Here is a 27,094-nt window from a genome sequence, read left to right as displayed (position 1 = left end):
AAAGGATCTTTTAAAATTTGCAGCTCCTGCACATTCTTTTTGTTCTGCCCTGGTGAAACTGGGTGTCCTTCATGGCAGGTTCGGAAGGCTCTTTGCAGTCTTTCATTTTGTATTTTGGCTGCTAAATAACCGGAAAAATTGACCGAGGAAAACAGTGAAGAAGTTGAGCCAGCAGTTGCCACAGTGACAGTTGTCCAATGTAAATATCTTACAACTCTTCTGTTTATCATCTGTTTTCAGGGCAGTTTAAGCTGCTGGAACAAGACCGAGATATTAAGGAGCCAGTGCAGTATTTTAACAGTGTGGAGGAGGTGGCTAAAGCATTTCCTGAACGAGTTTACGTCATGGAGGAAATAACATTCAACGTTAAGGTAGTCCCTGAATAAATATTTATCTCTGTCTCAATGATTAACTGTTACAATCTTTATATACATGGCAAGCAAGCAACAGCGCTGTGTGGGAAGTGTGATTTTTGAGACAAATGGGTCTTTAGTTCTGCCTTCTGTGGTGGTGCTCTTCAGGATCGTTTCTGCAGTGCTAAATCAACATGTCCTAGAAGGGCTGTCCTATCCTATGGCACTTCAGGGAGCACTCCTGATGATGCATCCCATAATTCACCTAACTGGGATGTTGCTGCCAGACTTTAAACAAATGTTGTTTGTTGCCCCCTTTGTCCTCCCACTTCCAGCAGTTTGAATTTTATTTTCTGGTAAGCAGCAGCTGCTCAAATCCCTGTCCAGAAAGCCTTATTCTCAGAGAGTGTGCAGAGTGAAATGATGGTGTTGCTTCTCTAAAATTGCTACAGAAAGTGTCATTGTGAATAAAATAAAAAAAATAGAAAATATGACCTTGTTCTGTGTGTGTATTTGTGCACACACACTTCTTGGGCTCATCTTTGGGTCAGCAATGCCAGAAGAGGACTTCACATCACCAAACTACAATGCTGTGGTGTGAAGCAGTGGTAATAGAGCATGTTCATCTCCCTTGTCTTACCTGTATTTCCTTCCTTTCCATAGGGAGACACCTATGCATGATAGGTCAGTTCTGGTGAAAGTACTCAACAGCATCCTGGAAATGGGATGCAATGGTGTATATTTGCATTGTGTATACAGAAAAGACTGGCTGATGCTGCTAGTGCAAAACCAGTATAGAGTTTCCCACTCTCAGGTGTAGTAGTGTGGGTTTTTTTATAGCCCATATATCTTTTAATGGCTTCTTCTCTTTCTTATACTGCTAGAGTTGGGAGACATCAGCTAGAGTCATTTTTTGTAGGTGTGAAACAAGATTGCTGAAGACTGCTATAAGTGCTCATTAGTTAATTCATTTAGATACACAGACTCTTGCCTTTCAGGACAGTAAGTTTTTTTTACTTTTGTGCTATTAATTAATTAACCCGAAACCATGCAACAGAGCCTTTCATGAATGAAAACTACAGGAGAAAGGTGAAACACTTGAAGTTTTAGGATATATTTAGCCAAATGAAGGAAGCAAGAAAATTCCATTTCTACCCAAGAAGATCATTATTATCTTAGAACTGCCAGCCTTATCCACTGCTGTGCCATTATTTCTCAGTGTATCTCTGTCCAAATGAAGAGCATGGCACAGTGAAACATGCAGCTATAATTTTGGAAGAAGAAGGCTTTTCAAAATATAAAACATTATGCCTTGAGTTTAGCACCAGTATTCTCAAATCTCTTTGTCATATTTAGCAAACTCAAAATTAAGCATAGCCTACAATTATATATCAGATACATTTTAAAAGATATTTTAGTCGTACTCTTTAATGTAAATAACAGTAATAATAATCCCGATTTAACCCAGTGAAACGTATCTTGGCAGTATTTCTCTTGGCTGTTTCTCCAGTTTCATTGAAGTCTATTCCAAAGTTGTCATCTTCTAAAAAATGAATTAGCAGGACTTGTAAAAGTGTTTAATGACTTTACACAGCAGAATGACGTATGCTACAATTTTATAAGAGAGATGGTGTCAAAGTGATTTGAGCAAAGGGAAGAATGCAGTTGATTTCTGTCCAAAGCAGTGTGTTCATTTAAATTAAGATTATCAGAAGTTAGTTAATCTCATACAAAAAGAAAAAATGTCTAAAATATCTAATAAAGCACTTAAGATGAGGAGGAATTGTTATGTCTGGGAGTTTTTTCTTATTCTGAAAAATCCACTGCTGTGGATAAGTTTTGAAGAAAGAACTGATAGCTTTACAGAATTTCACTGGACTGTTCCTGTATGATTGTGTCTGTGTTGAGATCTGTCTGAGCATGCTGTGTGCCACTGCTGTGGTTGACTCCATGCAAACCTTGTCCTCCAACTAATTCCTTTGCTGTTTAGGCAGTATTTTGCAGCTTAGAGAAGTTTAGAGAACTGCTGCTTTCTCATTATGAATTGCCATGACATCTTTTCTAAAAGGGAGGTTTTATTTTACTTTGTGTGCTTTCAGTTGTTAAGGAGGAAGATGAGGCACTTTACCCTAAGATGGGCCAAGGAAACATCTCCTTTCCCTCCTTACTGTTTCCCAGCTAGGTGGGCTTTCTGGGAAGTGTGCTGAGGCAGAACATTTAGGGCCTGTGTTGTATTTGAAGGAGTGCTGTAAGGCATGCCATCAAAAGCAGAGCTGGGACTAGAAAGTAGAGTCCTGAGTACTTTTCACAGAACAGCAAGCAGGAATTTGAGATTAAACCAAATTTTTGCAATGGTTAGAACTACTTATGTTAATTTCTTCTGATCTGTGTATGTATCTGTGCTTGCATACCTTGTCGGTCACCTCAGGTACCTGGTAGCCAGCAGCATCTACAGGCACAGTAAATCTGAGTGATCTGAGGATAAGCTAATTCCCCACTGTCAAAGTCTAATCTATTCCTAGTAGAAAATTACGGGCATCCTGTCTATTCTTCAGTGTACAGATATCTTATAGCCTTTTCCATGTTACTTTTCAATGCATAATGACAGATAATGTTGTTTTTATAACAGCATTACATTACAGTGATGAGGATATTCTGCCCCTCTATGCTTAGAAGAAAAATCTTAAGAAAGTTTCACTACTCCAGGGCCCTAGCTTTTGCTGAAGTACCAATAGGTTTCTGCAGTTGGATGCTGAGGTTCCATGCAGCTAGAAGTCTATGTAAATACAAAGGAAGCTATTTGCTCTAAGACTAGGGGGAGACAGGGGATTAAAAAAAAAAATAAATTATACTGAGAATAATTCACAAAAAAGTTCCTGTAAAAATTAATGATATGTCTGGTAGATCATTGGACAAGCCATGAATTCCTGCTTTCCAAAAATCAACCCAGTCAGTGTTACAAGACCATTTAAATATTCTGAGATATCATTTTTGCCCTGAAGATATCACTGTATTTCCTTAGAGATGCTGTGAAACTGTTTTCAGAGGATTTCCATGGATGGAAATGTGCATTAATTAGCAAATCCTGTAATATTCTTTTCTATCGAAGACTTTGTTGTGAACTTTCGATAGCTGATTTGTTTGATGTGGTCCTTTGATGTAAGTGAAGCAAAATTGATCTGATTTGGCTGCAGTTCTATTGACCCTAGTAAACTTGCCCTGAGTTTCCAAAAAGCACCTACTTAGAAGGCTGTAACCTACACTGTCATTTCCAAGTGCTGCAATAAAAACTTGGCTGAACTCAGTCTCTGTTCAGGTTTGCAAGTAATTCATCATACTTCATCTTGAGAATGAGAGCTTCAGTTCCCTCTGCACCGCTTATGGTGGCCTTTATGGTGGCCTCATGAGGCAGCCCTCATTTGGTCCAGGAAGGTTTTTCATCTCTTGCCCCTCTGTCCCCAGCATACAGGTGGCATCTTGGTGACTCAGTGGTACTGCAGTGCTGTGGCTGCCTCTTTCCTCCATAATCTGGTACAGTTTGCATAAGAGAGAAGTAGACTACTGAGTTTCTGCTCTGAAGGGAGCCTGGATAGCAAGCTCCATCACCTCGTGGTGGCTTCATGTGCTGGCCTTCCTGGTATGCCAGCTTTTAATATAGTAATCAGGGCAAAGAAGCTGAGAGGGGAGCATATGTAGACTACCACCAAGAGTTATAACTACTTATTTTGTCTTGTGAGGCTAGCATTTAGAGAAGAAAAAATAGTTAACTTCTTTGAAAAAATATGATGACTTTTTCTTCTTAAAACTCTTTGGATACTCTATTTTATATTAAATAAAACTCTTTACCCACTTTCTATACCTTGTGGAAAAAAAAATATGTTCTGGTTGGTCTGTTGGCTTTAATAATAGAATCTGTATGTGGTAACTATGCATCAGAGGCCTCACTGTTTAAAAAAAAAAAAAAAAAGTTCAAAAAGGTCCTAACTATGAATTTTTACTGGCAATGCAATGCTTGCATTGCTCTAATAAGATCTAGCAGATATAACAAGTTGTATGAAGCCACAAATCATTTTTATAAGGAGTTCCTACATGCCCAAGTGATTAAGGACTTCTGCCTCTTAACTATAACAAATTAGAACAATTGGAGCTCGAGACAGGATATTGACTCAGGTGTTATCAGAATCTATTTTTCTGAGTTAACCTTTCCTTAAGCAAAAGAAACAATATGCTTGAATTTTCCCAAAAGAACATGTTGCCTAAATCATCATTCATCACTTTCCTGAAGCCTGTCTTCTGCAGTAGATATAATTGGCTTCTGAATGGTTATTGAATTGCAAGCTGAAAACATTAGAATGCCTTAACCCCCCTATGTTTGACAAGATGTCTGCAAACCAGCAGCCTTTCTGGTCAGCAGCCTGGCATCAGTACTGAACTGTTAGCATGGATCTGTATGTGTAAAGGTGGAGAATAGATGTAGTGTGGAGCAGACTGCTTATGGTTGTGTGGATCTTCTCTTATACTGGGGGATGTTCAGTTTGAACATCTAGTGGGGTTTTTTTTGCAGGATAGTGTGCCAAACACTGGTTCTTCCACAGAGCTAGAAGCACTGGTTATTCTCACCTATTATGAGAAAGTGACAGAAGGACGAGGGTGGAATAAAGCTACAAGGTTGATTGTTTTAATGTGTAAAGCAGCACTTCAAGAGAGAACAAACAGGAAGAGAAATGTGTTTGGGGAAGGAGTTACTCCAGGATGCTACCAAGGCTAATAATTAGATAAAACTTTGTGTTTATCATGGCACTGAGAGGTGTGGCAGTTACAGCTGCAGGTTGTTGCACTAAAATTGCCCAGTGTGGAACCTATGTTTTAAACAGAAAATGTAAAGAGAGAGCATATACAAAATAGTTAAAATGAGTGCGCTGTCCCACTGAGGAGAGGTTTGAAGAAAATGTGTTCACCTTCCCTCCTCCTCTCACCATTCCTTCAGCTGCTCTCCTTTCCTGCTGCAAGACTGTTTTTATAGCTCAAGATTCAAAGCAGGCCTGGTGAAGCTACTGAGGAGATGAAAGCATGGTTCCAACATGGGCAGAGCAGGAAGGGGAGATGAGTGGAAAGCACAGGACAGGCTGGAGTCACACTGGGATCTGTCAGCCCTCCTGGTGTGTTATACAGCTGAATGAAGGCTTTTTGGTGCCTTTTGTAGCTCCATATATTTTCCAGAATTATGAGGAGATTCCAGCAGAAAAATAGACTGTATATCTGCATCCATCTAGAGTCTGGGCTGCCTTAACTGCCACTCTGAGATAAGGCACTATCGTCTCTTTCGTACAGGAATTGTATGCTGTGAGATGTGCTGCCAGCAGTTCAAAGTGTCTGAAATAGTCTAGGGTTCTGTTACATCCCTCCAGTGATTTCACAGCAGGCAGTGTATGTTACATATTTCAGGTGGTAGTATAAAGACATGGAGTAGTGCTTGAAGGTATGGATCCTGTTGGGTTGGTGCTGGAAGCTTGGAAGATAGAGGGCTTGGTCTTATCCATGTCACCTTTTGGAAATAATTTGTGATTTTTCTCACATCATTTTGTCTTTAAGCATGTTTTTTTGGCGTGAATCAAATCTGTTCCTAGAAGCTTTTAACCAGCGAGCATCTGTGTCTGACTGCTTCACTTGGAGAGCAGAGGAGGCTGAGGGAGACCTCATGGCACTGAGCTCTGCTCTCTGGTGACAGCAATAGAACCCAAGGGAATGGCATGGAGCTGCTTCAGGAGGGGGAGGATCAGATTAGATGTTACAAAAAGGCTCTTCAGCAAAGGGTGGTGGGCATGGAACTGGCTGCCCACGGCTGTGGTCGCAGCCCCGAGTGCCACAGCTCAAGAAGCATTTGGACAGCACACTCAGACATAATGTTTGAATTTGGACAGTCCTGTGTGGAGGCAGGAGTTGGATTTGATGATCATTGTCAGTCTCTTCCAGCTCAGGATATTCTGTGATTCCCAGACTGGTGGGAGCCTCCTGAGGTTCGTTAGTGAGCACAGAGCCCTGTTCCTGCCATGGAATTACACCTGAAGCAGGCAGACTGGCCAGAAAACAGCTTGCAGAAAAGACCTGGCAGGCAGACTTGGAGGTGTGGAAAGGGCAGACAGCAGCATGTGGGGCTGTAGTAGCAAGAGCAGAGCCAATGGGTCAAGGTGTGTGTTTGTTGCTGATGTTCTGCACCCAAATATTTACCTGCCATGTACTTGTTATGAATGTTAAATAGTAGGTAAATAAATAACTGAATTAACCTCATGCAAGAGAGGAGTTAGCTACCTGGACTTTAAGAACTTAAAATTTAAAATATACTTGACCTGCTGAGGTGTTCCTGCAGCCTTAACTTCCCCAGAGTAAGGTTTTGTGAGTAGAAATGAAATCAGTTGTGCAGTCTAAGACTTTTGGTTTCACCATTTCAATTTGTTACCATTTTAGATAGCAACTGGTACCTTACAGATGTTTGTTCAGGAGGCGCACACATCATTTTTCTCAGTGTCAAAATAGAATAGCAGCAGTTTTTCTTTTGATTCAGCCATGTTTTGTGTATTATTACATTGCTACTATATTCCAAGAAAAGAAAATAACATTTTCCAATTATTATTTTTTTTAATTTAGAGTAATTTTGTCTTTAAACATGACTATCTGATGTCGCAATCCTTGTGCTATTGGTTGAAGTCAATGCCACTAGTGAGCAAGTGCTTTCATAACCGTGGCATGACTGAGCCGTGTCGCTGTGCTGGCTCAGTACCTCCTTGTGGTTGCACATCTGAGTGTCCATGTTGTCCTTCAGAACGGACTCTTCACAAATCACTTAGAAGCTGCAGGTTGTCAAAGCAGCAGCTCCTGCAGTCATGGATCATAACAGCTCCCTTGCTTCTGTCCCCACTGTGCAGGAGGTAAGAAGAAGCTGTAACACTGCTGTCTCACATTAAAATGTCTGACAGTGTTGCCCAAAGAAGTCCTTTATGGGGATTTGTATTTACTAGAAACCCACATTCTTATTGGATGTGCCCTTTCGAGAAGAGATGCAGTGCACTGAATGGGACATGCACAGAGTCCTGTGTCTTCAGCCCCCCCAGCTCCCCTAAGGTCACGGCCTCACCAGCAGCAGTGCAAACGTAGCACTCATTGGTTCTGAAGAGAAAATAGCAATAAGCATCATTCTGGTGTTATCGGCAGAAAAATCTGAGTGCTTTCTTTTCGTGTTGCAGCTTTTCATTATATTGTCTGGCCAGCATCATAAACTGTGACTACTGTGTACAATAAAATCCCAGTGGTTTCCTGGATTAGGCCAATTAGAGTTTGTTTGGATAATTCAGGGCTTGAATGGCTTCCTGTCAGGAAGTGCCTAGCTGAAACACTCCGAAGGCACACCTCTTCTGTGCTGCCTGGCCATTTGCTCAGAGAGGTTTCCAGAAGATAATAATGACTTTACAAATACAAGTGAATTGCAGATCACATCTTACAAGAGGAAGCATTGTTTACAGCACTTCTCAATTACTGACTAATTGGGATTACAGCTCTGATTTCATGCAGCGGCTGTCCTGTGATGATGGCCAAGTCTGAAGGCTGGAATGTGAACTTCACATAGCTACGTGGAATCTTTAGGAGTCATGTAGATGAGACAGGGATATATTATTCTTGCTTATTTTTGGCAGTTCTTTTTTTAAATATGTTCAGTGTTCCTGAACAAAGTGGTCTGTAGTAGGCCTGCAGTGGTTAGCTGAGGCACCTTCCTTTAAGAATACGTATCTGCTACTGCTGAAGAGGAGCTCATTAAGTTCTGGTTGGTCCCTGAAAAAGGCCTTTCACATTAAGCCACTCAAATAGAAAGCAGAGCAGTCTTGTGCGCAAAGAGTTATTCCAGTCTTAAGGAAATAACTTCAGGAATAAATGAGCCTTGGACATCTGTTTTGCTTTTTTTTTTTTTTTTTTTTTTTTTTTTTTTAATTCCAGTACAATTTCTATAGTAGAAAAGCACACACATGGCTTTGCATATGTTGTTTAATACTTTAAATTGCAATTATGATCAAAAAATGAGGAAGGAAGTCTAAAGGCAGAGAGGGAGATGGGCATGTGGGATAGACCAATATTCTTGACTTTTCCTCCAGGGAATAGATGTCATCTGTCATTCACCCTAGCTGTGAAGAGGTTATATCAAAGGGATATGTTTCATTCGTAGTGATGAGATCACCTTTTCAGCTCCTCAGGGAGATGAAGCTGGAAGAAGAATGTTTGCTTCCCTCAAGAGCCTGGCAAATAAGTTACAGCAAAAACAAGGAGTGAAGAGAAGATACTCGAGCAAATACAGACAGGCTCTGTCATAGCTGTGTGACGCAACTGGCTGTTTGAATTGCTGGGAGTTGTCCTTTATTTTAAAACTTGTTATATTTGTTCTCATGCCTTCTTTGTCATTCCCAAGTGGCTGCTTCCCCTCTAATAAGATGAAAGAATACACAGAACAGTAAAAAAGGTTACTTGACTGAGCTTTACATTAAGCCTCACATGTGTCTGACTACTCAGCTGTTCAAATGAAAATAGTGTTGTTTCTCTCAAAGTACCACCTTCAAGTCCAATCTCATTAGGTTTGATATGATTTGTGATGTTGTTTTCAGCGAGGTAAAAACAATTTATTTCATTACTGTTTTGCAGGTAGCTTCAGGTGAATGCAATGAAGACACTGAGGTTTACAACATTACCCTTAGTACTGGGGATGAACTGACTTTAATGGGACAAGCAGAAATCCTTTATGCAAAATCTTCTAAGGAGAAGTCACGACTCAACACCATCTTCAAAAAAATTGGTAAACTTAATTCAATTAGCAAACTTGGCAGAGGCAAAATGCCCTGCCTCATCTGCATGAACCACAGGACCAATGAAAGCATCAGTCTCCCATTCCAGTGTAAGGGCAAGTTTAGCACCCGCAGCCCGTTGGAGGTGCAGATGCAAGAAGGTGAGCACACAATTCGTAATATAGTAGAAAAAACCCGGCTGCCTGTTAATGTGACTGTGCCAAGCCCTACGCCGAGAAATCCCTACGACCTGCATTTTATCCGTGAAGGGCATAGGTACAAGTTTGTCAACATTCAAACCAAAACTGTGGTGGTTTGTTGCGTGCTTCGTGGCAACAAAATTATTCCCATGCATTTTCCCTTGCACTTGACACTTCCAAAATTTACTCTACCTGACAGTCTTGTGAAGGGGGAGCTGTGGCACGAATCCCTCATCCAGCACTGGTTTAATATATGCCAGGAACAGTTTGACATAGACGAGTATTCCCGGGCCGTGCGCGATGTGAAAACAGACTGGAATGAAGACTGCAAGAGCCCAAAGAAGAACCGGTGCAGCGGGCACACTCACGTGCCCAACTCCCTCAGCTATGCACGAGACGAGCTCACGCAGTCCTTCCACCGGCTGTCGGTGTGTGTTTATGGCAACAATTTGCATGGCAATAGCGAAGTGAACCTCCACGGCTGCAGGGACCTGTGTAACGAGTGGGCTCTGTTTTCTCACGATGCACTTCAGTACCAGGATTCTGGTGACAGTAGCAGTGATTACCTTTTTCCTGAGGTTGGTGAAGAGTCCATGTTTCTGCCTACAAAACCAGAACTTCCTTACGAAGAGCTGTGGTTGGACCAAGGGTCTGGAAAGCCTGGTGAGCAGCTTCTCACTCGCTCGCTAAGTGAGAAGAACAAATGTGACAATTACAGAGGATCCTTCCGATCAAAGTGTGGTAGTACATCTCTTCCTGTGCCTGGGACAGTCGATGCAGCAACAAAGTCTGTGGATGTTTCCCTACCTCCACCTCCAGTGCCTCCCAAATCAGAAGCAGTAAGTCAGGGTTGCTTATGTTGGTTTGTTTCTTTTTCAGCAGATTGCTTGGGAATTCTTTAGGGAGAAGACTTTGGAGGGGGTAGAGCACATGCAGGGAAATAGGGAGAAGAGGTGTGCAACTTCAGCTAACCTCATAGCAACAGTAAGTCACATCCTAAAAATCATCTAAGTATATTTAATATAACTGATCTAGTAGCTTAATCCTGATACTTCAGGTAACATCATCTCTCCACGTGTACTCTGTTTTCTCATATTTTCTGCAGCTGAAGTGTGGGATATAAACCCACTTGGAACTACCACAGTGTGTGTGTCTTCCATTAACAGTCCTAATACTAAGGGCAGCTAGAATTTTTACATTTGAAATATTTTTTTAATGAGAGATTATATTTTCTGATGCAACTCCATGGCAAATTTTGGGGATTATTATGTTCATCACCTTCAATCAGACTTCATGGAGTGATTATTTAGCTCTGTTTTGGTAGTGTTTATTGAAAGAATTTATGCTTAAATATAAACTCTGCAGTGGAGTTTAGAAATGAGCCCTTTAGAAGACTCAGTTTTAAACAGAGTGAATTCTATCTGAGGGTTTCTGATGAAAACTCTTGGGAGAAATCACTTTTCCAAACCTGAACTGTTTGAATTGACTTCAGCAACAAAATTACGAACATATTTTTTCTACAGAGCTTATGTGGGTTGGATGGAAAGTCCACCCATTGCAAGGTCTCTTGAGGTAGTCCTACACATTATTTAAAAAACAGGAAAAAAGAAAACTTGCCCAAGGAAGAGTGGCTAGAGAACTTTAGCAAGATAAAGTGATACGTAGTTGATTATGTTGTAATTTAACAAATCAGTTAATCATTTTTGCAGGTTTTTTAAAATTAAGTTTAATTAAGGAAAACGTCCTTGCAAGTTGAGCAATGTTTTCAAAACCATGGCTGCACAGCAAGCTGGGGCTCATCTGAGACCAAACTGCAGCACATGGTGGTGATCCCTCTGCCATTGCCATCTTTCTGTCTCAGCAGCGTTGTCAGGAGCCTTTTCATCATGAGTCAGATCACAGCCTGGTTGACAACTATGATTGATTTCTTTGAGCTGGGTCAGCTTGCAGTAGATTGATGTGCTGCTATGCAGCCACTAGGGAGGTGCTGTGAGGGGAGACAGAAGGCATGTGCCGGCACAGGTGTGAAAAGCACAACTGCAACCCTTCAAAACTTTCCCAAAAAGCAGCCACAGCAGCTTCAGCAAAGACAGGAAAGTCAAGACATTACGTCGTCTTAGCACGAGGAGTGTTTACGTGTTATGTCTGAGTGCTGGAACCTATGAGCACTTCCTTGCTGTCAGGGTCAGGTATGCACCGAAGCTTTGTCCAGAGTGTGTTGGAGAAATGCCCACTGCACTGTATCGGGATGAGCTGCACTAATGTAAACCGGCATGGGGCTGCTCCCACCCTTCTCCTCTCCCAGCCACGTGGGCTTGGCTTTCCTTTTGTGCTGGCTCTGGCACTCCTGTGCCTGGGCAGGGAGCCAGGTCTGGATGTGGAAAACGATTAGTTTCCTGCTGATTTCTGTGAGCCAGACCGCTTCAGCGCAGAGCTGGAGCCGAGGCAGGGGGAGGGTGAGGAGGAAGACTGCTGTCACAGTGGCCAAGGGGGAAGGGAATGCCGTGTCCTTGAGGCCCACTCGGCCTGGCTGCTGAGAGGAATGGGCACACCTGCCCCATGTGTCATGCCTTGGGGACCCTCATGGAATAGAGTCCCTTCTGGGGACAGCAGCATGGCCTCTGGGGGACCTGTGTGTGTTTTGCCTTTTATTATCAGCTTGAGAAGTGTGCATTTTTGTTATGTCCGTCATACCAGGGCTGAGGTAATGCACCCGCGTGCTGTCAGCAATTTCAGCGTGGCTTCCTAACCATGCAGGAGAACTCATTTCTGCTAAAGCTATTAGATTGCATTTTGAGCTGGGCAGGGTGTAACCTCGTGAAAAATAAAAATAAAAAATTGCCTCTCTGTAGATGGGATAATGATTTAGAATCAGTTTTGTGGCTTCCTGGAACAGCTTTGGAATGAGTCTCAGTGACCGTCCGAGCTCATCAGTGGGCTGGAGCTGGCCGAGATGCTTGCATGCTTTCCATGTAGGGTATTTATAGAATAAGTGGATCTCGGTAGCTGCTGGTGAACATGAGGTTTAGTCATCACATCCCCTGGAATGATATTCCATAGTGTTTCTGTATAAAGGTTGGCAGGCAATTGTGTTTTTGCATGCACTAAATTTAAAGTGTGTGTGTAGGAGCTGGTTGTAGGAGAAAAGGACGTTCAGGTGTTTCAGAAGCTCTTCTGTCTTTCTTCTCACCCACAGGGCAAAATATTCTGATGCAGTGTGTATTTTCTAAATACCTTTCAGAAAATCAAAGTAGCATGAAGGGAAGAGAGAAAGAAAATGACCTCTGAATTAAGGCCTGTAAATCAGAAATTGCTTTGGTCCCAGAACACTAATTTGCATTAATATCAGGGGCTGTTTTCCTGATTGATTTACAGCATGCCCAGATGGAGCGTGCCGGAGGCTGGCGCTCCTGCAGGCTGCGTTACACTGGTGGCGGTGCTGGTAGCAGGGGGGTTGGTTGGCACCAGGGCCAGGGGAGATGAGTTGCAGTGCATCCTAAAATCCTTGCAGCACCTCGTGCAAGGAAGGGGTCACCGTTACCAGGCTTACCATGGGAAGGAGTGTTTGAGTGTGGGAGGAGATGTCCCGGGGCTCTCATTGCAAGTGCACTTTATCTCTCCCTGGCAGCCGTGTGGTATCTAGCGCTGCTGGGTGAAAGAGTGTTTCTGTGTAACAGCAGCAGTCACCAAGGCAGACGCTGTGTCACACCGCCACTCTTCCCCTCCTCTCCCGCACTGTTTCATTGCTGTTCTCCCCACGAGCATAGATCTCCTGCGAAGCTTCCCCATGCTGCTGTCGGTTTAATGTGCAAAATCTCTTTTTTGTTCCTCTGCTGTGTTTTCCGAGAGCTGTGCCTGGCAGCTGTAATCGCAGTCTTGTGACAGGGACCAACTGGGATTGCAAACTGGTATTATTTACGGCCCACTTCTGATCTGCAAACTAGGTCAGCAGAGGAGCTGGGTGTAGTTAGTTCTGCCAGTACCTTTGAATGCTGGTATTCTTCCCAGGAAAGAATTTCTTTAACCCCATGACTGTCTGCGAGCTAAGAGCTCCCCTGAATGGTCTCTGACCCCCACGGGTGTGTGTTCCATGGCATGCAGTATTAACTTTGCCTACTCTGACTTGGGAAAAAAAAAAAAAAAAAAAAATGAAGTCCTTATGCATCCTTGGGGCACAGCACTAAAATGGTTGAAGAGTTTTATGCCTGAATTCAATAACAAACATGAATAAAATTGATGCCTTTTTTTTTTCTGAAAGAGCAAATAAGAGCCCTTAGAGCAAGATTTATTTCAGTATTTTATGCTGTCAGGCATTTCCTGTAATTTTGTCTTGTTCTGAATTAGGGAAAAATGTACTACAATGTCCCAGTCCCCGATTTTCCATTTTACTTTAGTACTAAATGGGTTGTTGCATTCTGAATGCACTGAAGTGGATTGCAAAAGGTTCCACATTTATTTTGTTTTTAAATAAATTAAATCACTTTAATTGCTAATTATGTGTTGCAAAACTGCAAAGATAACTTTTAGTTCTGCAGTGTTGGTAAATTTAAAAATAAACTAAGTTTCAAACACAAAGAGAATTTTCCAATTCTGGTGCATCTGAGATGATTTCAAATGAGGACAACATGGAGATCTGCTGCTGCCTTGGGGAAGTGATGAGTCCTCAAAAGGTTTGCCTGGCAGCCTTCTCAGCAGCCTCGGACATCTCTAGTCCCACCAAGTTGCTCTCCCTTGTATGTCTTGATGAGATTAAGGTTTTAGCTCCATCATTTTTCTGATGGAGCTTTATCTTGGTTTGTTGCTCCTCCCTAGGCAGGACCAAGCTAAATTTTATGTAAACAGTGCTATGGTCATGTGTTTTAAGCTGTAAAGTTAGCTGACTTCAGTGAGTAGACCTGTTGGCTTTGTTGTTAGTGTTTAATATCAAAGTCAGCTCTGAGGAAACATAGGCTAAAGAAGACATGCTATATTTTTGTAACGCAACTCATAAGTGGTTTTTGCTTTATGCCCAAATCTATCCTTGTAGTCCACCACCCATTTCATTTGCATTACCTGTCTGCTGCTACTGTGATCCTAGAAGCAAGATTTGTGTGGCTGGTAACAAGAGGCCCTTCTGCTTGGCATCTACATGGATGCGTTATTTTAACAGCTTTTTCTGCTCCACACTTTTTACCTTATGCATTTTGTAGTTAACCATACCCTGGACTACTTTGACATAAGGACTGAAGCTCCATATTTGAATTCCAACATACAGCTAGCTAAAGCATTCCAATCTCCCAGTCTGAACTCAGGTTGTCGTCCATTCATAGTTTGTACCCACAAGATGGAGAGGAAAAAAGGAGGGAAGGGGATTTTTTGTTTATAATTTACCTATTGAAAAACAGCTCCACATATCTGCCTTATCAAGTCTGGCATTGGAAGTATATATACCGTGAAATATACTGAGGATAAGGAGCATGGCCAGTGGTGATGTGGCCTCTGCTGGGTAGTCCACAGGAAGAGATGGAGCAGTGGCCACCAAGGTCAGTTCTGTTTAGTGCTTTCCTGCAGATAGTTATGTCCTGGGTGCATCTGGTAAATCTACAATGTGTATACTGTTCCTTGAGGGGAGAAGCAGGGAATTATCCTAGAACTGGATGGTGAGTATCACTGGTGAAGTAAGTCAGGAAATGTCGAAGTCTGCTGAGATCTTTTCATTACATAAGCTTGGTTTATTACATCTAAATAATACTAATGGAGTTTGATCCTAATGAATTGCTTCTTACAGAATATAAAATATCTGGAACAGTCTGTCTGGTTTTGTACTTTAGGAAGGTTCTTTATCATTGCTCCTTCTTTTTAAATAAGTGGATCTCAAACTACTGCTAAGCACCCCTAAAAGATTGGTAGTAGCTCTACTGGTAGTAAAGCATTCTTTTGTCTTTCTTATGACAGCCACATACTGTTACAAATGCATATACTTAGCATCATTTCTCTGTTCCCCTCCCTTTTTAATTATTTCCTTTCACAGAATAAGCCTGAACCAGATGTGTTTCATCTGTTGGAGAGCACTGTTACCCAAGTTTTCTGGCTGCTTACTTATATGTCCTTTTTTTAACAGGTAAAAGAGGAATGCAGGCTCCTGAACGCTCCCCCTGTCCCACCACGGAGTTCAAAACCATCTTCCACTAGTCCTTCCATCCCTCCTCGCACAGTCAAACCTGCACGACAGCAGACGCGCTCTCCTAGCCCTACTCTGTCCTACTATTCTTCAGGACTGCACAACATGTATGTTATTATATAGGACATAGCAATTTGTATTAAATACCTACTGCTATAGGTAGTCTCACTGTAAGATGGCAGAGACTGTTTGACTGGAAAATCCTGTACAGTTCTGTATAATTCCTAAATGGCTTGAATCTTCAAGCCAGATAATCTCAAAGCTAGTTTTCAAGTGGAATTTCAGTCTCACATGCATGTAGTGCTACCTGCTCTTGATAACTGGGGGCATAGAAGGATGTGGTAATCCAGAAATGTTTTGTGCCAACCAAATGTGAACCTACAGGTGAGTATGATGGAAAGCAGTGAAGCTGGAAGACACCACTGAGCATGAAGTGAAGAAAAGGCAGAATGGATCCAGGCGGCCGGTGGATCAAACCCACTTCAGCACAAACTTAAACCACAGACTGGAAAATCTGTTTAGGCTAGTCAGAAGTTGACACTGGATTTTGAACTACCTGGCTGCATACCTTTTCTTTGCAATGCAATGTTCTTCCTTTGGCTTTAGAAACTGTGTATGTCAGTTGAAATTTTACCTCCTTTTTGACTTGGATGTCTTGCTGCCATGACTTTTTTGTACCTCTTCAACTTTGTTGCTAAGAAAGTTCCAAGGTACTGCCTGAGTATCATGGATTGATCAAAAATTGTTTCTGTCTAGGAGCAATGGTATAATAATTCCTGAAGTTGCCTTTCTAAGCCATACTGCACATTTTCAGCTTAGTGTTGTGTATCTGGCAATGATTGCTCTAGATCAGGGCTACTTATTTATTTTTCTGGAAGCCTATTCGATAGATCTGTAAAGGTCTACTCTGTAGGAGATTAAGCACAAGACCTCCCGGAATTTGGGGCCCACCAAATGCTGTTTTCTTTCTTGATAGCTAACAACGCATCTGTCTCCCAAGAAAGCAAGAAAACAATAAGTAGTTTCTCATGCAGGTGACTTTTTTGCCTATAAATTCACAAAATTCACATGAAGTTAATCTACATCTTGGGTCCATACTGGGTATCTCCAATTTGGTGGCACTGATCTGGAGCTGCTGAGGAAGCTGGTGGAAAGTAGACATGTGGAGTAACCAGATTACTGGTGAAGTTACTTTTCAATTTTTGACATTTTGATCTTATTTTCTGGATCATGAAGGGTTGCAACTAGTTTGCAACAAACAAGAACAATATGATTTCTCCTTTTTGGCCTGTTAAACCCTGTAAATTGAAGGTTTTTCTTGCATCCTCTGGCTCTGAGTCTCGGCAGGTTAATTTTAGTGCAGTATGAGTAAGAAAATGGTTTGTGAATATTTCATCAGGTTTTGTTAATTCTGTTAATCTTTTGAACTTCTAAAATGTTAACCTTTTAAATGTTCCTATTTCTAACATTGGATTAGAGAACAGAAGTGGAATCAGTCAGTGTAATTCCTCTGTATGGTTAGTTGTTCACCTTGTAGACTGTCTACTCTGAATTAGACAGCCCAGTGTGTAGATTTTTGGAAAAATGTTTTTGAGTAAAATGACCAGTTGAAGGTATATCCTTGATGAGAGTGTTTTTTTGTTGTTGTTGCTGTTTTGGTTTTTTGAGTGTTTTTTTTTTGTTTTTTTTTTTAAGTGTGGCATTGTTATAATCCAACTGTTTTTACTGGCAGCTTTGTGCAGGAAAAAAAAGAAGTATTGGGAGATCATTGAGTGGGAGAGCAAGTTGTAAGCAAGTTCTAACCAACAGGGAAACTGATGGAACTATGATTTTTCAGTGACATAGATTAGAACTGCATTTATGCATCTACTTTTTGCTAAGCAAGTCTAGGTTGGCTTCCTTTTTAACTCACTGTAAATACATGGGAAGTAATTTTTTTGTGGCAATCTATTCAAACTGTGGCCTATTCAAAAGCTGCCTCCCTCCTCAAACAGTCTTCATTGAGCTGCCACAGAATTACTGCCTATTTTCTTTCTTGAGTAATTAGTTTCTAAGAGAGAGGTGAGTAATTAAAACAATTATTTCAACTGTTGGTTTCCCTCTGCTGTATTAGGTAAGGATTTTATAAGTCTGCTAATTGTTTTTGCAGTGTTCTAGCTTAATTGGCCAGAATTCCGAACATCAGCCAAATCCTTCAGACTCTCTTTTAGAAAGTGGCATAAAAGCAGAGAACATTCACTTCTGGTAACAGATTGTATGTATTTGTTAGCATCTCAGTCTTTTGGAAAGGCCTAGATATAAACAGTCAGTTTCCTTGGACAGGCTGAGTTTGATTTACTACCTGGAAGTAGGTCAGGGTAACTTTTCTTTAGGTGCCTTTGAAAAGCAAGGGCTTTATGTCAGAACTTTTTAAAGATATGAATAAGCAGTTTACTGTGGCTTAAGTTTAAAAGCTGATATTTCAACGAATACAGCTCTGTCTACTTACCCTTCCAGGTAAAAATCTTCCTTTGGCAGTAAGCAATAATTTAGTCTGTGTTATTGTACAGTACGCTGGTGCAATGCCATAGCAAATGAAAATACTGGCCCCAAAAGGGCTTTTGATCATCTCTTATGTCTACCAAGCTTGTAACTACTGCAATGGTGACCTGCCTCTGTTACAAGTTTTTACACACTGTGACGCATCTGTGGTCTTTAAAAATAAAATACAGGATTAGAAAATCTTCCAGTATGCATGAAGCTATTTGTTTACCATGATGATGTCCCTCAGGAATTTAACAGTGAAAATCTGAATATTTGGGAGATGACACAAAACTGAATTGAGACATCTGTTTGGGGTTTTTTTTTCTGAGCTTAAAGAAGCAAAACATGAATCTATCTCATGAGGCTTTTGGGTATATCAGCATCTCATCAGGCTTGTAGAAAAAGAGCCGTCAATGTTTGTATTGTTAATTCAAATCTGAAACATTCTGACAACAGAAAAAAGATTCTTTCCTTACGACAACAACTTTCTGATTTTGTAAGATGATTTATGAATTTATTCACGTTTTACTTTGGTGCTAACCAAATCCTTTCTGCTTTGTTCCTTAAGCAACGTCACAGAGAGTGACAGCGTGAACCCAGCTGAGAGCAGCACACCTGTTTCATGCTACCCTTGTACCATGATGAAAAACGAATCCAAAGAGCCTGAGAACACAATGCCTTTTGGAAGCCCCTCAATTGAAGCTCTGCCTTCCAGATTATCTTGGCCAAATCATTTTTCAGGAACTACGGAAGGCCAGAATAGGAGTGATTTCCTGCTCGATCCAAGCAGGAGCTACAGTTACCCCAGACAGAAGACTCCAGGCACGCCAAAGAGGAACTGTCCAGCACCTTTGACTTTTGACTTCGATGGGTGTGAGCTCCCTGCGGGCTACTCCCAGCTGTCCCCAGCAGAGTTCAGCAACATCTCCAGCTGCCCAAAGTCAGCAAGTTACTCTCTAGGCTGCACTGATGAGAAAACTCTGGGAGACAGCAATGCAAAGCAGAGTCATTCATGTCCTGCCTTACCTCCACGGGCACCAAAGTCAAGCGAAGAGAAACAAGTTACAGACATGTGTACTTTGCCACTAAAAATAGATGGTGCCGAGGAGGAATCAAAAACTGATTCTCCAGACCTCCTGGAAGATCAATATCTGGTTAAAAAGGGCATGCAGGATGCATTTTCCGTGTCTTATCCCTTCTCATCTCCCCTCCACCTCCAGTTAGCACCAAGGTCTTGTGGGGATGGCTCTCCCTGGCAGCCCCCCACAGACCTTTCTGGACTCTCGATAGAGGAAGTGTCTAAATCGTTGAGGTTTATTGGTCTGTCAGAAGATGTCATCTCATTTTTTGTTACAGAGAAGATTGATGGCAATTTACTGGTTCAGCTAACGGAAGAAATCCTGTCAGAAGACTTTAAGCTAAGCAAATTGCAGGTTAAGAAAATACTACAGTTCATTAATGGCTGGCGGCCCAAGATGTGATGCTGACTAGCTTTTAGTGGAACTGTATGAGGTGTGCTAGAGGCACTTCAGCTAATACATCACTTCCTGTTTTTTGCACTAAGAGCCCTTCTTGTAAATAGTAGTAGAAAAATTCTTAACTATGCAGATAAAAGTTTTTGAGTGGTGAGCGGTGGGGTTTTTTTGTATGTCAATAATAATGGTAGAGAATCTGCAGAGGTGTGCCTTGTGCATCCCTGAATGTTCAACAGCTGCTAAAAACTGGACACTAAGGGAACTTTCACTCTGTACTCTATTAAGACTTAGTCATATTTATTACTGAACAATTTGATGCTGAAAGACACACACACACACACACCAATCCAGTTTACAGTTTTGAGTTAACTGCAAAAAAATGTATTTGTTATGGGAGTATTTCTTCAAATAATATTTGACAACATGCTGTGATGATTTTTTTTCCTTTTCTGTTAACAATAAGCATGGTCAGAGATAGAAAGGCATGGTTTTGACACTACATCTGAAAATGTTAAGAATTGCTGTGAAGTGCCACTAATACACTACTCTTGCAGCTTGTTTTTATTAACAGTGTCTTCATGACTACCTATAATGTGGGTATGTTTTCCACTTTCAGAGAAAAGAGCTTGCTTAGCTCAGTGCCCAAAGGGTAGGGAGAAAGGGAATTTTCCTACTGAGCCATTCTGACCAGGCCAACTAAAAGTTTATGACCTGTAGATTTCAAAAGTTGCTTTTGTAGTCAGATAGCTGCAGTCAGTGGCATGACTTGGGGTCGTGCAGCTTTCTTATGTGAAATGCAGCTCCCTACACGAACCCTGTCCTCAGTGGCTCCAGCCCCTCACAGCCACAAGTACAGTCAGCAGCCTGGTAGCTCAGCCCTTCCATTTGCCTTGCTCTGCCCAGAGGAAACCCATTACGTTTCCTCAGTTGTTGTTACCATCATCTGAAAATGTGCTGTGCTATTCTTGGAGTCAGATCTGTGTGGGAAGGTGATAGTACTGCAGGATGCCTTTGAAATAAAACTTGGTGAGGTGCAAGGAAACAGAAGCAGTGCCTGCCACGCAGATAAGAAGGGGCCAAGTGAGAGTTTGGGCCATGCCCCAGGAAGTGCTTGCAATGCTTAAGTTCACCTGTTTCATCTGCAGTGGGCTAGGAAAATACGAATGTCAAAGTAGAAGTGACTGTAGCTTCATGGAGATGTGCAAACTCAACTGCCCAGTTACAAATACTTGTTGCAATTGATGCCAGGCAAAAGTACCAGCCAAAAGTGAACTCAGCGATGAGAAAGAAACATAAGGCTGCCCCTGGACACCTTTTGAATTGAAGTGTGATAAGTCGGAAGTAGGATTATTATTGGTAGTCCATTGCTGAGTTCTTGTCGTTGGCAGAGCTCTAAAAAATGTCTAAATAACTCCAGGGTCCCCGGATCCCCTACCTTCGTAGTCATGAAGGAAGGATTTGTGGAGGTCCTCAGGAAAGCCTGTAGAGCCCATCCTCAACACTGCGTGCCCAGTACCTTCTGGCAGTCAGAGCCAGAGATGCTGGAGCAGCTTCACCAGCCACAGAGCAGAGCACTGCCTGGAGTGACCATCACCTGCCTCTCTGTACTTTCTGAAGGACAAAGAGCATTTTTCAAGGCACCTCATGGAGGCATCTGGAGAAAATACAGTGCAGGGACAAAAATTGGAGGCTCATTTTGCCTTTTTTTCCTCAACAAAACAGACTCATTAAAACAAACATATTTGCAAAGGGACCTTTCTGTTGCCGGGGCAAATTTCATGTCATGTTTCCATGCTGAAGCCAAGACACAGTGTTTGTCCTGCAGTAACAGAAGGAATCAGTTTCTAACCAGAGGGTAAGGCCCAACTGGATGTAGATACCAGAAGGCAGTGAGCCAAAACATATCCCTATAGAAAAACCCAAGAATTCATGATCTTACTCTTCTGGATTAATGTATTGACTTTTAGAACAGATCAGTAACTTCTTCTGAATTTTAATTAGTGTCCTAAAATATTTTAACTGCATTTAAGACTGAATCACAGAATCACATTATCGTAGGGGTTGGAAAGGACCTCCAGAGATCATTGAGTCCAACCCCCCTGCCAAAGCAGGTTCCCTACACCAGGTCGCACAAGTAGGTGTCCAGGCGGGTCTTGAATATCTCCAGAGAAGGAGACTCCACAGCCTCCCAGGGCAGCCTGTTCCAGTGCTCTGTCACCCTCACCGTAAAGAAGTTCTTGCACACATTTCTGTGGAACTTCCTATGCTGCAGTTTCTGTCCGTTTCCCCTTGTCCTGTCTCCACACACTGCTGAAAACAGTCTGGTTTAAATTAGAGTACTGGTCAGATACGTGTGCTTGTTGGTAGGCACATGCAAACTCAGATCAGTTGTTTTTGACCCTCAATATGTCAAAAGAATATTCATTTGCTAAAGGGGCAAATTTTAAATATCGAGTACCTCTCTTTGTTAATTCTGGGTGAAAAAGTGAATGGTCTCTCTCTCCCTGGAACTGTAATCTTGATGTTAAATATTTCTGGAAGTTGCCATCTCTGAGAAAAGTGTTCTTTGACTACAGATGGTTACGTACCATGTTTCCATGCTTACCTGCTTGGAATGTTTTTTGTGTTTTTTCTTGCAAAACAATCGTGATGGAATCTGCATTCATAAGTTTGCTGCATTAACATCACGTATGCATAGACCAGAATAGAACTGTCCTGTAGAAAGGTGCAGAAGTGTGCAGTGATTTCAGAAGCAGATCTTATGTACAAAAGTACAGCTAAAACCTCTTAATTGCAAACTTGCTACTCATGTCCTGCCAGTTGTCTTATTCTGGCTTAGCACTGCTTACTTATTTTTATGCATAATATGTTAGCATTTGACCTTTACTGTAGCCCAGAGCAGCCCATCACCTTCACTTTCCAAACCTTTTATAGCAATTCATGCATTCCTAACCTTTGTGTAAATAAGAGGACTGCAGGATCGAGCCACTATGTGCATGCCCAAGCAGGGTAGAAGCGTCTGTGCTGGTGAAATTAGAAGAGCAAATTGCAAACTGTACAGCTGGGGTGTTATGACTTGCTTGGACTTAGATGTAGCAGCCAGCATAGGGCAGTGCTGATGCCCACAGAATCTCATTTCCTCCTGAGCTGGTTGGTCGCCTTGTGTTGTTTGTAGCAGGTATGCTTTGTGTGTTTAAAGGTGTGCTATGATTTAGGAGACGTGTAATGACTCATGCACACGTGCATGTTGCTGATGTGTTTTTGAGCTTAAATAGGATGCAGACTGTGTCTTCGTTAGTGTTAGCCTGATTTGTTGAATACCACTGAGTTCATCATGGTATTAAAGACTCCAGTTTGTCATTGGCAAGAGGTACTAGCTGTTTTCCTCACCGCTCACTGTTTGTAGCTGGCCCCAAGGCCTAACTATGCATTTGTTTACATCTGTACTGGTAACCTGAGCAGTACTGGAACCTGGGCCCCTCGAGGAGCCCCTCACTGCTGTGCTGTTGGCCAGGGCACGTGTATGGCTCTGGTGCAGGCCTAGCTCTGAGGAAGCAGTGACTGTTCCCAGGAAGCAAGGTGGGTGAAATCGAGCCATGGTCTAGGGGGCAGCAGAGTTGGTCTCTTGGTCTGGAGTTTGACCAGGCTGATGTGAGGTGTGCTGGGTGTCCTTGGGATCCAAGATTGGGTTCTGGTCCATTTTATCTGCTAATAGCAAGGGAGCTATTGAGTTCAGAGAATGCACATCGTGTCAGAGGGGGCCTAAGTAAAACTTTTTGGAGATGCTTTGCTAATATTGGCCAGTCCTAACTTTGGGTTTCATTTCTCCTGTTATTTAAATGCAAGGCCTCTGGTGCTTATTTAGCTAGTGGAGTCTGCAGTAGTGTGTTACCATTGGGGATCTTGTTTGTGTAGGGATTTTGGCAGCAAAAATTCTGGCCTCTCATTATGTATGGAATTGTTTCTTGACACTGCACCGGGAAATTCGTCCTTTCTATGCAGCATTCATGTGGTGAAGCATTGATGCTGCCTTCAGCTGTGAAAAACTTCAGTCTAGCACAGGTGCTTCTCCAGAATGGAAACAGAATTGGCAAGAGGAGGGATTGGAGAAAGCTTGAGAGGAAATGCTGCTTTCCTTTAAACACTCATTGTGCCTAGGATTGAGATTCTTCATCGTAGAATCATAGAATGGATTAGGTTGGAGTGAAACCTTAAAGATCACCTAGTTCCAAGTCCACTGCCATGGCCAGGGCTGCCACCCATCAGCTCAGCTGCCCAGGTCCCCCTTCCAACCTTGCCTTGAGCGTCTCAAGGGATGGAGCATCTGCAATCTCTCTGGGCAACGTGTTCCAGTGCCCTTCTGAGTAAAGAATTTCTTCCCATCAACTAACCTAAATCTCCTGTCTTTTAGTTTAAAGCCATTACCTCTTGTCCTATCACTATCAGACTGTGTAAAAATTTGTTCCCCTCCAGCTTGTAAGCACCTGTCAGGTACTGGAAGGCTGCAGTGAGCTCTCCCTGGAGCCTTCTCTTCTCCAAGCTGAACAAGCCCAACTCTCTCAACCTATGTTCATAGGAGAGTTGCTTCAGCCCTCTGATCATCTTGTGGCAATACTCTGGACCCACTCCAACAGTTTTGCATTCTTCTTGTGCTGGAGGCTCTGGGCCTGGACATACTACTCCAGGTGGGGCCTCACAAGGGCAGAACAGAGAGGGACAATTCCCTCCTCTCCCTGCTGGCCACCCATCTTTTGATGGAGCCCAGGATACTGATGTTCTGGGCTGCAAGAGCTCACTGCTAGCTCATGTCCAGCTTTTCATCCACCAGGACGCCCAAGTCCTCCGCAGGGCTGAGACCTTCCCCACAGGCCTTCTCTTTGTATTGCTGCCTGGCTGGCTAACCAAAGTTGTATTGAAATCAACTCAAAATGCATATTTGCCGCCTTGTTGTATTGTAAAAATTGCCTACAGCTAGAAATTTGGAGACAGAAAGCATTTGGTCCCTCCAAATTTACAAACGTGTTTTGAAGTGTTCTTGCCGCTAGAAGCATGGGTTTGAAGTAAATCTGCATCATGCTTTTTTTTTTTTCCCCAATACAACAGTTTTATTTGCCACTTTAGCTGACTTTATTCCACAACAGCTTCAAGAAAAAACAGTGTAAATAGCAATACAGTTTCAAAAACAGCATACTTCCAATCTGTCTGTAAATACTTGACGTGTTTTTTCCTGTTTTCTTCTTGAACTGACTCCTGAAGTTGCCTCCCTGCTCCATAAAGCGTGCTGGCACCAAGCAGTTGTATGCAGGGGCCGGGGGCCAGACTGCCTCAAACCAGGTCAGGGTGAGGGCTGAGCACGCTCCTCTGCCTCGTCTCCTCGATGTCCAAAAGCTGCAGCGCTCCCATGTGCAGAATGAAAGGTACGAATGAAATGGTAATCCAAGCGATGCTTTTAGTTGCGTTGTTAGGGGCATCGGGGCAGTATGGAAATTCAGGCTCCTTGTTGAGACCTAGCAATAAATGATTCTTTGTTTGTTATGTCTTAAACTCCTGTTCATCCAGGAGTTGCTCAGACTTTACCATTTCTGTGCGTAATAACCAAATTTTCAGAGCGAAAATCTACAGAGTGATTCTCTTGGACAATCTTCTGAAGTATGTTAAAAGTAACTGTTAGTTCTTAGCTCTTTAGATTCACTTCGGGTAGGTCAAAAAAAGTAACGTTTGGGGAAAAGAAAAAAGAAAAAAGAACTCTCAAGCTTCAGCTTAGTGCATTTCCGTTACGAAACGAAGCATGGTTTTTGTGGAAACTCTGTGCTGTTCTGGGCGTTTGTGTAAAAGGCTGAAGGCGGATTGTTATTTAAACCAGGTGCAAATAAATTTCCTTTTAATGTATATGAACAAATCTAAACTGCGTATTGTAAGTATATAAACTGTATATTAAAGACACTATTTTCATGATACTTCCAGAGCGTATGGGATTTGTTGTACCGGAGTGGTTGGGTTGCACATGCTCCGTAAAATTGTGGCTTTTAAGTCAGAAATAACCACCTCCCAAACACCACATGCACAGAATAAGAAGGGGAGAGATGAGAAGAGCCATCAGGCTTCTACCTTTGACCTCTCACCACACAGCACTGGATTTCTCCATCCTGCAACTTTACCTGGTGCCCCTCAGCAAGAGTTGTACCTTCCCCGAAAGATTTGTTGCCAGACAGTTTTCCTGATTCCAGCAGGAAAAAAAAAAAAAACAACAAAACAGTATTTTCCTGAGCGCTCAGCCTCTTAGGTCCATTTTAGAGAAATGCATTCAATTGTCATTTGGATATATTTTTAAGCACGAGACCACATGTAAGTATTTCTGATTGACAAGAAGTCTCTGAACTGGGCAGAAAATGAGACGGAGCAATTTTCTCAGCGAGGCTGCCTGCCTACGTTTCCTTCAGTGTCAGCAACAGGGGAAAAAGTCACTTTTATAACCGTCCATGTGTCACGCAGACAAGATGCTGTTGTGCCAAAGTCTCCTTCAGCACAAGCTCTGCTCGCTGATGCTGGGCCAAAGAAAGTTCTCTCCAGCACAGCGGGAGTTGTGGAAGGGTTTCTGTTGGGACTGTGATATGTGTTTGTGAGAAAATAAGTGGGGTGAAATCTCTCACAGCAGTTACCACTGGATGTGAGGTGGATGGGGCTTCCTCCAGCTTTCCCATCTGGGGCAGGCGAGCAGCAGAACACATGGGGTGGGAAGTCAAGAAAAACCCCACTCCTCAGCAGCAAAGCGGTCTAGGACACCTTGAAGAAAGGAAAGGAAACTATTCCATTTATTTAATGTTGCAGTTGGTTTGCTCCAGGCTGTGTGAAAGGGTCTGATGGGAAGTGTTCAATGCATGAAGGGGAAAGGAGAGACTACCCACTGCAGAATGCCTCTGCCTCCCCAACAGGAAAGTGCTGTGCTAAGAAGGCACTTCCGATGTAGGTGTGTTAGGGTACTCGTCAGACCTAACACGTCTCCCACCTGCCTGTAGTCACTGTGGCTACGTGTAAATATGGATGAGGATTACAGCAGAGGAGCAGCCTGAAAATGCAGCTCCCTTCTTTTTGAGAAGTGCAAGCTGATTGCTCGTCCTCACGCTGCCCTCCTTGCGTAGCTCACTAATTGAGCCTCCTCTGGATCTTCAAGTGTGCACATACCTGTTCTGCCTCACTGGGGCTCCCTCCTCGGGGTCAGTAGCTGCAGCATTCAGGCTTGAGCTGTTCTACAGCTGCAATGACTCACTATCAGAGCGCTGGCTGCAGCTGTGCCAGCCCAGGTCACCAGCAGCCTGAGGCACTCTTGTTGTGCTCTGCTGCCCAGGTGTAGGTATGCTGGGTATTGCCAGGTGCATATATCGTGCTCAACTGCTTCCTCCATGCCACCAAAATCTATAAACCTGGGTGAAGCTCTGCTCTGCTTGCTCCATGCCTGAGCAGATCACAGAATCATTGAACCATGTTGGTTGGAAAAGACCTTCAAGATCATGAAGTTCAACCGTCAAGCTGACCTACTGAGACCCACCACTCAGCCATATCC

At 42.6% G+C, this 27,094-nt stretch overlaps 1 protein-coding gene across 4 annotated transcripts in view; it reads left to right on the top strand.

Moving 5' to 3' along the window:
- The window catches only part of GAREM1 (GRB2 associated regulator of MAPK1 subtype 1), a 102,633-nt gene extending 77,143 nt beyond the window's left edge, over positions 1-25,490 (top strand). For 3 of the 4 annotated variants that reach the window (XM_085220979.1, XM_085220978.1, XM_085220980.1), the window contains 4 exons: positions 241-371; positions 9,036-10,214; positions 15,476-15,642; positions 18,627-25,490. In XM_085220979.1, the coding sequence (XP_085077105.1) occupies positions 241-371; positions 9,036-10,214; positions 15,476-15,642; positions 18,627-19,539 (2,390 nt within the window). In that variant the 3' untranslated portion in view covers positions 19,540-25,490. The remainder of the gene's footprint in view (positions 1-240; positions 372-9,035; positions 10,215-15,475; positions 15,643-18,626) is intronic. The other variant, XM_085220981.1, reaches the window with a different exon arrangement.
- Positions 25,491-27,094: the final 1,604 nt, after the last annotated feature.

The sequence above is a fragment of the Meleagris gallopavo genome, chromosome 3 (assembly GCF_905368555.1).
Source record: "Meleagris gallopavo chromosome 3, MGAL_WU_HG_1.1, whole genome shotgun sequence".
NCBI classification, from domain to species: Eukaryota; Metazoa; Chordata; class Aves; order Galliformes; family Phasianidae; genus Meleagris; species Meleagris gallopavo.
The sequence above is the reverse complement of the archived record's forward strand: the minus strand, read 5'-3'. Positions and strand labels throughout refer to the sequence as shown.